This window comes from Thamnophis elegans, chromosome 14 (genome assembly GCF_009769535.1).
Source record: "Thamnophis elegans isolate rThaEle1 chromosome 14, rThaEle1.pri, whole genome shotgun sequence".
Classification (NCBI taxonomy): domain Eukaryota; kingdom Metazoa; phylum Chordata; class Lepidosauria; order Squamata; family Colubridae; genus Thamnophis; species Thamnophis elegans.
In genome coordinates, this window is record NC_045554.1 from 4,359,927 (window position 1) to 4,372,544 (window position 12,618).

General features: G+C 45.5%; 1 protein-coding gene across 1 annotated transcript in view; it reads right to left on the reverse strand.

Annotated features, from left to right (window-relative positions):
* The window catches only part of RNF216 (ring finger protein 216), a 78,375-nt gene extending 69,028 nt beyond the window's left edge, over positions 1-9,347 (reverse strand). Inside the window, exons 1-2 of the mRNA XM_032230731.1 lie at positions 9,242-9,347; positions 1,256-1,367 (exon numbers count right to left, since the gene is read on the reverse strand). Of these exons, the coding sequence (XP_032086622.1) occupies positions 1,256-1,319 (64 nt within the window). The 5' untranslated portion in view covers positions 1,320-1,367; positions 9,242-9,347. The remainder of the gene's footprint in view (positions 1-1,255; positions 1,368-9,241) is intronic.
* Between the last annotated feature and the right edge of the window lie 3,271 nt (positions 9,348-12,618).

Consider the following 12,618-nt stretch of genomic DNA (forward strand, 5'->3'; position numbering starts at 1 on the left):
TCTGCAAGACCGTCTTCTGCCGCATACCTCCCAAGGGCCGATAAGATCGCACAGGGTGGGCCTTCTCCAGGTGCCGTCAGCCAGACAATGTCGGCTGGCGGCTCCCCAGGGGAGGGCCTTCTCTGTAGCCCCTCCGGCCCTATGGAATGAACTACCCCCAGAGATCCGGACCCTACCCACTCTCATGGCCTTCCGAAAGGCTATCAAAACCTGGCTATTCCGGCAGGCCTGGGGCTGTTGACCTCATGACCGAGGTCCAGCCCCGATTAGACTGGGTGCATGATGTGGTTTTTCTTTTAATCTGTTTCTTCCGTTTTTTTTAACTTCTCACTTTTTTACAATTTATTTTCTGTAAGCCGCCCGGAGTCCTTCGGGATTGGGCGGCCTATAAATTTATTAAGATTAAGATTAAGATTTAATTTATTTGTATGCCGCCCTTCTCCGGGAGGGACTCAGGGCGGCGAACAACTCAAAAGGGGAAAGGGGATACAAACACAATACACGTAATTAAAATACACAAGAGTCATACAGCCATACCAGTCGAGAGGGGAGGGGAACTCATCAACCCCAGGCCTGCCGGCACAGCCAGGTTTTGACGGCTTTCCGGAAGGCCTGGAGAGAGGTGAGGGTCCGAATCTCCGCGGGAGTTCATTCCAAAGGGCCGGAGCTGCAAAAGAGAAGTCCCTCCCCTGGGTGGTAGCCAGATGGCATTGGCTGGTAGACAGAACCCGGAGGAGGCCGACCCTGTGCAATCTAACGGGTCTGTGGGAGGTAATTGGCAGCAGGCGGTCTCTCAAGTACCCAGGTCCAATACCATGAAGGGCTTTATAAGTTACGACTAGCACTTTGAAGCGTATCCGGAGACCGATCGGTAACCAGCTCGCGGAGGATAGGTGTAACGTGGGTGTACCGAGGTGCACCCACAATCACTCGCGCGGCTGCATTCTGGACGAGTTGTAGTCTCCGAATACTCTTCAAAGGCTGCCCCATGTAGAGCGCATTGCAGTAGTCCTCTGATTTGATTAAATCAAATCAATCATCAAGTGTACCTTATGATTCATGATGAATGTATCTTATCTTTTTATGGACACGGAGAGCATCTGCACCAAAGACAAATTCCCTGTGTGTGCAATCACACTTGGCCAGAAAAGAATTCAATTCCTTATTCTACTTCTATTCCAATTCTATTCTATTCCGGTTCTCATTTCAGTGATGTGCTGTGCTAAATTCTAGTGGCCAGAAGGTGAGAACTTACCTTTTCCTCGATGGCTCCGGAAACTATTCAAGTCGATTACTTCTTTCTGACCTCCGTCTGCCATGTTAGAAGGTTACACACTTGAGCATGACATTCCCTTGGTCAGGAGCCCCTGGAAAAGGTAGAAGGACCGTTTGAGCACATCGCTTTGCGTGAGCTTGTTACTGCAGTCTCAGGAGCAAGAGCCCTTAGACTTATACACCGCTTCACAGCCCTCTCTAAGCGGTTTACAGAGTCAGCCTCTTGCCCCCAACAATCTGGCTCCCTATTCTATTCTATTCTCTATTCTATTTTCCATTCTATTCTATTCTATATTCTATTCTATATTCTGTTCTATTTTCCATTCTATTCTATATTCTATTCAATTTTCCATTCTATTCTATTCTCGATTCTATTTTCCATTTTATTCTATATTCTATTCTCTATTTTCCATTCTATTCTTCTATTCTATTTTCCATTCTATTTTCCATTCTATTCTTCTATTCTATTTTCCATTCTATTCTTCTATTCTATTTTCCATTCTATTCTATTCTATATTCTATTCTCTATTCTGTTCTATTTTCCATTATATTCTCTATTCTATTCTATTTTCCATTATATTCTTCTATTCTATTTTATTCTATATTCTATTCTCTATTCTATTGTATTCTCTATTCTATTCTATTTTCCATTCTATTCTTCTATTCTATTCTCTATTCCATTCCATTCTCTATTCTATTCTATTCCATTTTATTCTATTCAGATACTGCCTTAGCTCCCTCTTCCTAGCCACAGCTGCTAAAAGGCTCCACACCATGACTTTTTCGGGGGTCCCCCCCGCTCCAGGGACCTATTTGGTGTCCGTCAGTGTGTGGGCGTATATCAGCAGGAGAAGACTCAATGCGAAAAGAGAGAGGCTATAATTGAAATATGACACGTGGATCTGAACAGAGGCGGCAGAACTGCACGATAAACGGCTCGCTGGGAAAGACACTGCTGGGCGTTTCAACTCTGATCCCGTTGCCAAAAGCCTGCAGCAAACTTCTATTCAGAACTGTTCCATGACACCAGCCCCATCGTCAGATTCCAGGCACGACAATGCCGGCCTTCGTTTCAAGAGACCAGCATCTGTTTGGGTGTAAATAAAACCCTTCCAAGAGGCAGAGGACAGAGAGTCAGGCACCCGGGGGGGTGGGGGGGGGGAAGGGATAAAATACAAGAGACCCGTCCACTGACCTTAGAATAGAATAGAACAGAATAGAATTTAGAATAGAATATAGGAGAGTGAAATATAGAATAGAATATAGAATATAGGAATAGAATATAGAATATAGAATAGAATATAGGAGAGTGAAATATAGAATAGAATATAGAATAGAATAGAATATAGGAATAGAATATAGAATAGAATAGAATTAGAATAGAATATAGGAGAGTGAAATATAGAATAGAATATAGGATAGAATATAGAATAGAATATAGGAGAGTGAAATATAGAATAGAATAGAATATAGGAATAGAATATAGAATAGAATATAGGAGAGTGAAATATAGAATAGAATATAGAATAGAATATAGGAATAGAATATAGAATAGAATATAGGAGAGTGAAATATAGAATAGAATACAGAATAGAATATAGGAATAGAATACAGAATATAGAATAGGAGAGTGAAATATAGAATAGAATACAGAATAGGAGAGTGAAATATAGAATAGAATATAGAATAGAATAGAATATAGGAATAGAATATAGAATAGAATAGAATATAGGAATAGAATATAGAATAGAATAGAATATAGGAGAGTGAAATATAGAATAGAATATAAAATAGGAGAGTGAAATATAGAATAGAATATAGAATATAGAATAGAATATAGGAATAGAATATAGAATAGAATGAGAGTGAAATATAGAATAGAATATAGAATGGAATATAGAATAGAATATAGAATAGGAGAGTGAAATATAGAATAGAATATAGAATAGAATAGAATAGAATATAGGAGAGTGAAATATAGAATAGAATACAGAATAGAATATAGGAATAGAATACAGAATATAGAATAGGAGAGTGAAATATAGAATAGAATACAGAATAGGAGAGTGAAATATAGAATAGAATATAGAATAGAATAGAATATAGGAATAGAACATAGAATAGAATAGAATATAGGAGAGTGAAATATAGAATAGAATATAAAATAGGAGAGTGAAATATAGAATAGAATATAGAATATAGAATAGAATAGAAGGAGAGTGAAATATAGAATAGAATATAGAATGGAATATAGAATAGAATATAGAATAGGAGAGTGAAATATAGAATAGAATACAGAATAAACAGAGTTGGAAGGGACCCTAGAGGTCTACTAGTCCAACCCCCTGCTTAGGCAGGAAACCCTACGGCACTTCAGACAAATGGATATCCAATCTCTTTTTAAAAACCTCCAGTGCTGGAGCATTCACAACTTTTGCAGGCAAGTTGTTCCATTGATCAATTGTTCTCACTGCTCGTAAATTTCTCCTTATTTCTAAATTGCTTCTCTCCTTGATTAGTTTCCACCCATTGCTTCTTGTCCTGCCCTCAGGTGCCTTGGAGAATAGCTTGACTCCCTCTTCTTTGGGGCAACCCCTGAGATATTGGAAGACTGCTATCATGTCTCCCCTGGTCCTTCTTTCAATTAAACTAGACATACCCAGTTCCTGCAACTGTTCTTCATATGTTTTAGCCTCCAGTCCCCTAATCATCTTTGTTGCCCTTCTCTGCACTCTTTCTAGAGTCTCCACATCTTTTTTTACATCGTGGCGACCAAAACATCTATTTATCTATTTCTTTTTTCCCCTGGAACACACGCAGAAAGAACTTTTTAAGGGAAAATCTCTTGATTCGTTGGGCCGCGATAAAAAAAAAACGTTTCACCACCGACCGGTCGAAAGAAGTTGCCAGGACTGGATTCCCCCTGGGATCGATTATCCTGAATGCAAAAGAATTCCCCCCCCCCCAGCTCTAACTAGAAACCAAAAAAATGTTTCCAAGAGGCCCGTGCAAATGATTCCTTCCAAAAGGAACATAAAGTTCAAGAGGACACAGTTCAAGAATCTTCCTTGTGACAGCAGCTCACGACTTCCTCCAGAATCTAAACTACGGCCAAACTCATCTTTCAGAAGGGTGGATCGGGAATTTGGTTTTTTTATCGGCGCAGAGAGGAGGGAAAAAAAACCAAACGAATCTTAGCCGACCACCCTCGCAATAGGGATATTTAAACTGACTTATTGATGGCCGCGCGTGCCGAAATATATTTAAAAATCTCCCAACGCATTCCCACGAAGTTGAACATCAACCAAAGTTACCAAAGATAATTTGCGGGAATGATATGAAGCTCATTCAAAGGATAATGGTTTTTATACGGCAGGAGGTTCTCGACTTACGACCCCAATGGAGCCCCAAATCTCTTGTCGTTGAGCGAGACATTTGTTAAGTGGTTCACCGACAAACGGGCGAACGACAAAACCGCGCCCGACTAAACCGCGGTGACAAAACCGCGTGTTCTAAAGTGCTCTGACGAATGAGCGCTGAATCGCGGTGACAACAGCGCGGCGACAGAAGCGCACTGTAAAACTAAACCTAATCCTAAACCTAACCCTAAACGTAACCCTAACCCTAAACGTAACGCTAAACCTAACCCTAACCCTAAACGTAACCCTAGACCTAACCCTAATTCTAACCCTAAACCTAACCCTAAACGTAACCCTAACCCTAAATGTAACGCTAAACCTAACCCTAACCCTAACCCTAAACCTAACCCTAAACTTAACCCTAACCCTAAACCTAACCCTTACCTTAACTTAAATCGCCCCTCTGTCGACTGAAATCGGCCTTCTGTCTCCGCGCTGTTGTTGCCGCGTTGATGACGCCGCGGTTTTAGCGACGCGGTTTAGTCAGCGCGGTTTTGTCGTTCGCCCTTTTGTCGGGTCACGTGTTAAGTGAGTTTTGCTCTGTTTTGCCATCTTTCTTGCCACGGTTGTTAAGTGAATCGCTGCTCTGGTTTAGTTAGGAACCTGGTTGTTAAGCGAATCTGGCTTCCCCATTGACTTTGCTTGACAAGCGTGTTGCAAAAAGGAAATCACGTGACACTGCAACCGTCATAAATACGAGGCAGTTGCCCAAGCGTATGAATTTTGATCCCATGACCAGGGGGACGGTACAACTGTGTGAAAAACAGCCATCAGCCACTTTTTTCTGGGGCACTGTAACTTTGAACAAACTGCTGAGAACCGCTTGTGGTATATTTACTAACACAATTAATAGCAAACGACTTACAAATGTCAAATTCAAAGCTGCATCCGAAGTCTGCAGAGCTCAATCACACTTACACACACACACTACACACACAAACATACACCCCCCCCTCCCCATATTATGGTGCTCACTGCTGATCCCCAAGGATAAGGAAGAAAACCACTCACATCCCAAATCTACAAGGCTGGGACCAGAAAATTCCTACAAACCATCTTAGTTTAAAGTCCATTTCGTCCATGTTATTCTCACAACAGGTAGCAGACAATTTCAGGATCTGCCTGCCTCTTCTGTCCTTCCCCCCCACCCCACAAAAAAAGTTCCTGGCACTTACCTTCTTCCACCCCCCACCCCGCCAATAAACGTTCAGATGGGCAGGCTGCAGGTTGTGTTTTCACTGCACACAAAGCTAGATTTGCAGGTAAGGGAACTTTGTCCCTGCCAGCAATTACGAACCAGGAAATTTATTCTCTTAATCCCCATGAATGACTTTCCAAGGAGAAGCAAAGACCGTCTTAGGGAAGGAAGGAAGGAAAGGGTGGGAGGTGGGGGGAGAGAAAAAGGAGCTTGTGCGATGGGGAAGGGGAGAAAACAGGAAAGGGAGAGAACAGGTGGGAGAGAGACGTTAAAGGGACAGTTCGAAGGGCTATTCCATAAATGGGAAAAAGAGCAATATGGTTCGGAGGACAAGCAGACATGTGGCCCAATCAAAAAAGTGAAAAGGAACACACTTGAGCGTCTGATTTGTTCAACTGATAAGCCACGTTTACATTCAAGTGGGCAAACCCCAATTAAAACCCTGAAAGGTAAGTAAAGGTTTCCCCCTTGCACATATGTGCTAGTTGTTCCAGACTCCAGGGGGCGGTGCTCATCTCCGTCACAAAGCCGAAGAGCCAGCGCTGTCCGAAGACGTCTCCGTGGTCATGTGGCCGGCATGACTCAACGTCGAAGGCGCACGGAACGCTGTTCCCTTCCCACCAAAGGTGGTCCCTATTTTTCTACTTGCATTTTTAACGCGGTTTCTAACTGCTAGGTTGGCAGAAGCTGGGACAAGTCATGGGAGCTCACTCTGTTACGCGGCGCTCGGGATTCGAACCGCCGAACTGCCAGCCTTTCTGATCTTAGCCACTGAGCATCTTACCCACTGAGCCATGAGTCCCAAAGGATAAATGAAGGCATATAAATCCCATTAATAAATAAACAAACAAACAAACAAACAAATAAATGTTAATGGAAGAATTAAAACCTGATTTTTTAAAAACAAAATAAAAATAGTTCTCGGGAGTTTTCCTACGTTGTTTCAAAGAGATCGGAAGGATTTGGAAAGTCCATGAAATATTTTGGCCTGTAGACCCCCGGGAAGGGATGGGAGGCAGTCCTTCAGTCTACTAAGCCCTGGGGCTATGTGTAGATTTTTCAAAATTAGCAACTTACGATTCGCAACCGAGCCCAAAACTGATGTTGTTAAGTGAAGTTTTGTCCCACGTTACGACGTGGTTTGTTTTTGCAACTTCGTTGGAAAAACTCCGATGGAACCATTTCAGTTGGTAAATGAGTCACACGCTGGTGTCCTCGCCGACTTTTGTCGGAGGGTCGCAAAAAAAAAGGGGGGGGGAATTGCGTGACTCCGGGACAACTGCCACCGTCATCGAGGTGAGTCAGCTATCAAGCATTCAAAAGTAAATCCAGTGTGAAAAAATGGCCCAGAGTCCCTTTTTCCAGTGCCGTCATAACTTCGAACGGCCGCTAAACTAACTCCCGCAAGTCGAGGGCTACCTGCGCTGTCTTCAATTGAGGAGGGGGAAGCCATACATTTCAGGTCTCCGGGGTCATTTCGGTTAGTGTCAAATCCCTCGGGAATTGGACAGACATTAAAACAGCTGTAAAGCCAGGAGCCAGGGAACGAGGTGGCTCAGAGGCTAAGATGCTAAGCTTGTCGATCAGAAAGCTTGGCAGTTCAGCAGTTCGAATCCCTAGTGCTGGGTAATAGAGGGAGCTCCCGTGACTTGTCCCAGCTTCTGCCAACCTAGCAGTTCGAAAGCAGGTAAAAAATGCAAGTAGAAAAATAGGAACCACCTTTGGTGGGAAGGGAACAGCATTCCGTGCGGCTTCGAGAGTTGAGTCATGCCGGCCACATGACCCCGGAGACGTCTTCGGACAGCGCTGGCTCTTCGGCTTTGAAACGGAGATGAGCACCGCCCCCTAGAGTCGGGAACGATTAGCACTGTGTGCGAAGGGAAACTTTACCTTAAACTAGGAGCAAATTCCAATATAAACTATAAAGGTTTCTTTCCAAATCAAGTCAGTCAACACCGATTTGGCCAGCAAAGAAAGTTAAACAAGGATAAAAGATCTGGCGGAGAACCAGCCAGGATGCCAAAAACATAGAAAGTCAGTTTACAGCAGGCCACACCCACATCTAGCTGGCTCTAAACCCCAGAAAGAGGTTCTTGGTCTTGCTTTTAGCCCCAGGGTGAAAAGCATCAGGATTTGAACCAGAGACTCAGCTGTTGATAGAGAAACAGCTGCTGGGCCCCCACTCTTGAAAGCATTGCCGGGGGGGGGGGTGTGGGGACAGTGGAGACCCCTGAAGCCACATGCCAGGAAGGGGCAGAGAAAGGCCTAAAGGGGAGGGGGCGGAGAGCGGGCAATGCTGTTGAAAATTGGGCCTCGAGAATCAGGGAAGAGCAAAGAAATCAAACCAGCGAAACTTGCAAAGCGGAAGAGAAAGTGTTATGAAAAGGAGACAGGATTAGCTTTTTGGGGGGGGTATTGTTTTTCCTATAAGGAAGAGAGAAAGCAAGCCAAAGGGGGGGGGGCAGGGATTGGGGTGGTGGTGGAGAGAGAGGAGGGAAGGGGTGAAATTCAGGGGGCTGGGGGGGGGGAGAGCCCACCTGTCTATCAAAGAGGGGGGAGAATAAACCAGTGGGGGGGAAAACAATATTTGGGGTGGGGGTGTGATTAAACATTGGGGAGGGGAGAGGGAAGGAGAAGCCAACCTCTGAGAAAAAGAGGAGGGGAAGGGAAAGAGCCCCCCCTCCCCGGGGCTGCCGAGTCTGGAAAGTAGGGCAGAGGGAGGCCAGGAGCAGAAAAACCCCTCCCCAGAAATGGAATGGGGAAGAGAGGGAAGAGAAGACACCCCCCCAGGAAAGAAGGGGGGGAGAAAAGACCCTCCCTCAATAAAAGGAGGGCAGGGAAGGGAGAGAAGCCCCCCCACACACACACACAGGAAAAGAAGCAGGGGGGGAGAGGAGGGGAGGGGAAGACCCCTAAGGAAGGGCAAGCAAGGGGGGGGAGAGAAGACCTCCCCCCACACACCAGAATTGGAGGGGGAGGGGAACTGAAGACCCCCCACCCACCCAAGGAGAGGAAAGGGAGAGACCCCTCCCGGGGGAAGGAGAAGGGGGGGAGACCGCCCCTACCCCATCCCCCAAGGAAAGGGAGGGGAGGACGGGAGACCCCTTAGGAAGGGAATAAGACCCCCTCCCCACAAAAGGAAGGAGAGCGGACGGGGAAGGAAGAGGAGGAGAAGACCCCTCCCCAGGAGGGAAGGAGACGCGGAAAGGGAGGGCGAGGACCCCCAAGAAAGGAGGAGGGGAAAGGGGGGGTGGCGGGGAAGACCCCCCCCCCAGGAAAGGTGAGGAAAGCAAGACCCCTCCCCCCCGGGAAAGCAAGGGACTCCCCCTCCCCTCCTCCCCTCACTCACCGCCCGCTGCCCCGCTCGCTCCCTGGCCGGTTGCCCCGTGCGGCCCCTTCGCAGGCCGGCCTGCCCCTCGCGCTCCGGCCCGGGCCCCCCCCCCACCCCCACGCGCGGCTCCGGCGCTTCCGGCTTCCTCCCTCCTCCCCCCCCCGGACGCGTCACGCAGCGCCGCCCCGCCCTCCCCTTCCCACGTGACCGGCCGCCGGAGGGGGGCGGGGCGGGGGGGGGAGGGAGCGCGCGCGGGGGGAGGGAGGGAGGGGTGGGCTGGCCGGGCCATAGAGCCGCGCGGAGGGAGAGGCGCTCCTTTCCTCCGCCTCCTCCCCGCCGCACCATAGAGGGAGAGAGAAGCGGCCACACGTGGAGCACGTGGTGAGCCTGGAGCCCCCCCCCCCCCCCCCGGCCTACCTGCTTGAAGTTGGGGTGAAGGCCAGGGAGGCTCCAGCAGGCCAGCAGCCCTCAGGAAGGCTGAAGGGAGAAGGGCCAGGAGTAGCAGCCTCTTGCAAGGCTCCATGCCTCTCTGTCTTGTCTGCCTGTCGTCTGTCTATCATCTCATGTATCTACCTGTGACTTCTATCTAATTATCTGTCTACAATACCTTATCTACATCTATCTATCCATCCATCTTTTCTCTCTCTATCTCTTATATCTAATTCTTCTATCTCTATCTCTTCTATCTATCTTATCTCTCTTCTATCTTATCAATCTCTTCTATTTTATCTATCTATCTCTTCTATCTCTCTTCTATCTAGCTTATCCATCTCCTGTCTATCTCTCTTCTATTTTCCCTATCTCTCTCCTATCTATCTATCTATCTATCTATCTATCTATCTATCTATCTATCTCTCCTATCTCTCTCTCTCTTCTATCTCTCTTCTATCCCTATCTCTTCTATCTATTTATCTCTTCTATTTTATCTATCTATATCTCTATCTCTTCTACCTATCTCTCTTCTATCTCTTCTATCTTATCGATCTCTTCTATCTATATTTCTTCTATCCATCTTATCTCTATCTCTTCTATCTTATCTATCTATCTATATCTATCTATATCTCTTCTATCTATATTTTATCTCTCTCTTCTACATATCTATCTCTCTTCTTTCTATATCTCGTCTCTCTTCTATCCCGATCTCTTTTATCTTATCTATCTCTTCTATCTATCTCTTCTATCTATCTTATCGATCTCTTCTTTCTCTTCTACCTCTATCTCTTCTATCTATTTTATCTATCTATATCTCCCTTCTATCTCTCTCCTATCTATATATCTCTATCTCTTCTATATCTATCTGTCTGTCTGTCTGTCTATCATCTTTGTGTCTTCTATCTAATCTATCTCTACCTATCTCTATCTTTATCTTATCTATTTTATTTATTTATGTTTTTGTCATGTTTATATAGTGTAGCTTGGAGGTGGCTTGAAGTCAATGGGTGGACCTCAAGTATTGGTATTTGGTATTTATTCGATTTGTAAGCCGCCCTATTCCCCGAAGGGATTCCCCAGAATTCCCCAGCCAGCAACCTTTAAGACTTTAAAACGCACAGAATCCCTGATGGAGTAGATAGTTTAGCCATGCTTCTTTAAAATTGCCAGGACATTCAGCATTTAAGCTGCTGCTGCTGCCTATCCCACCCCCCACCCCCCTCTCAAAGTATTTATCTCCTCCCAGGGATCAGCCTGGTCAGTTATGGGAACTATTTATCATTAACATCTGATAAGAAAAAAGAGAGAAAAGATGCTCCTGTTTTATTCCATTAGAAAATGGAATATATTAGGATATATATTGGCTTCCTTCTGCTTCTTTGGTATAATAGATATTGCAATCCATTCCATATGCAAAGGCCTGCCCCTTGGAAAGAAAATTACAAAAAAAAAAAAAAAAACACACCATGTTTCCCTTTAGATGATACTGTGCTGTAAACACCAGTAAAAGTGGGAACCGCAAAGGTAAATATTGTGATTTTAAGGGTATTCCTGTGTCCATCTGTTAGTTACATTTGGTTAGCATGAATGTTTCAGTGTATGATAGCGTATATTTTTCCCCAACATGTTATCCACCAGGTGGAGCTCAACGATCAAAAACTAATATTGACTGGAGCAATTCTGGAAGGGAAGCGATTTAAAATTAAACTCACTGCTTCTGGGAAAATGAGAAAGTTCACAGACAGGAGCCTCTCTTGATGCGATTCAACAATGCTGGCTGGGGAATTGTGGGAGTTGAAGTCCATGCATCTTTAAAAAAAAAAAAAAGAGGGAGTCAAGCTATTCTCCAAAGAATCTGAGGGTAGAACAAGAAGCAACGGGTGGAAACTAATCAAGGAGAGAAGCAACTTAGAACTAAGGAGAAATTTCCTGATAATGAGAACAATCAATCAGTGGAACAACTTGTCTCCAGAAGTTGTGAATGCTCCAACACTGGACGTTTTTAAGATGATGTTGGATATCCATTTGTCTGAAGTGGTGTAGGGATCTCCTGCCTGAGCAGGGGGTTGGACTAGAAGATCTCCAAGGTCCCTTCTAACTATTCTATTCTAGTTGCCAAGATTGGAAGGATTTTGGACCGTGTATTGGGTCACTCCAATAGACCGATTAGATCCCACAGATTAGGCCTCCTCCGAATTCCATCCACCGGCCAATGCCAACTGGCGACTACCCGGAGGAGAGCCTTCTCTGTGGCTGCTCCGACCCTCTGGAACGAGCTCCCCGTGGAGATTCGTACCCTCACCACCCTCCAGGCCTTCCGCAAAGCCCTTAAAACCTGGCTGTTCCGACAGGCCTGGGGCTAAAGAGCTGTTGCCCCCGCTGCCTCGAATGGTATGAGTGTTGTGTGTTTTTAAATTATGTATTGTTATGTTTCGTCTTTTTATTTCCTGTCTGTACCCCCCCTTCCCTGATTTGAATTGTGAGCCGCCCTGAGTCCCCTTTGGGGAAAAGGGCAACATATAAATGTAATAAAATCAAATCAATCAGTCAAATCACTCCAGAAAATGGATCGTGTAGCTAGGTGAAAAGCACGGGAATTTTTTTTTTTTGCCTTTTTGCTGGCAGTGAACGTTTTACTTCAAAGGACGCTCTGGACCCGAGCCATCCATTGTGCAGCCTGGAAGGTTTGCAACCCCTCGGCCACAGGGGAAGCAAAAATAACCACAGCTGACGTATTCAAATGGATCACTTATTACCTTCTACCCCATGTATGCAGGTGAGAGCCGGAGGCAACAAAACATCTCCAGGCCCAGTGGCTTGAAAGGAGTGCAACATGACTCCGGCCAATTGAGCCACTTGCCAGGGTATTGTTTTGCCATAGGCTAAGGTTTAAAGTTGGTCACAAGGACATGTTTGTTCAGCCAGAGGAAGGAGGAAGTAGCAGCTGGCCTAGGCGTTTTGCT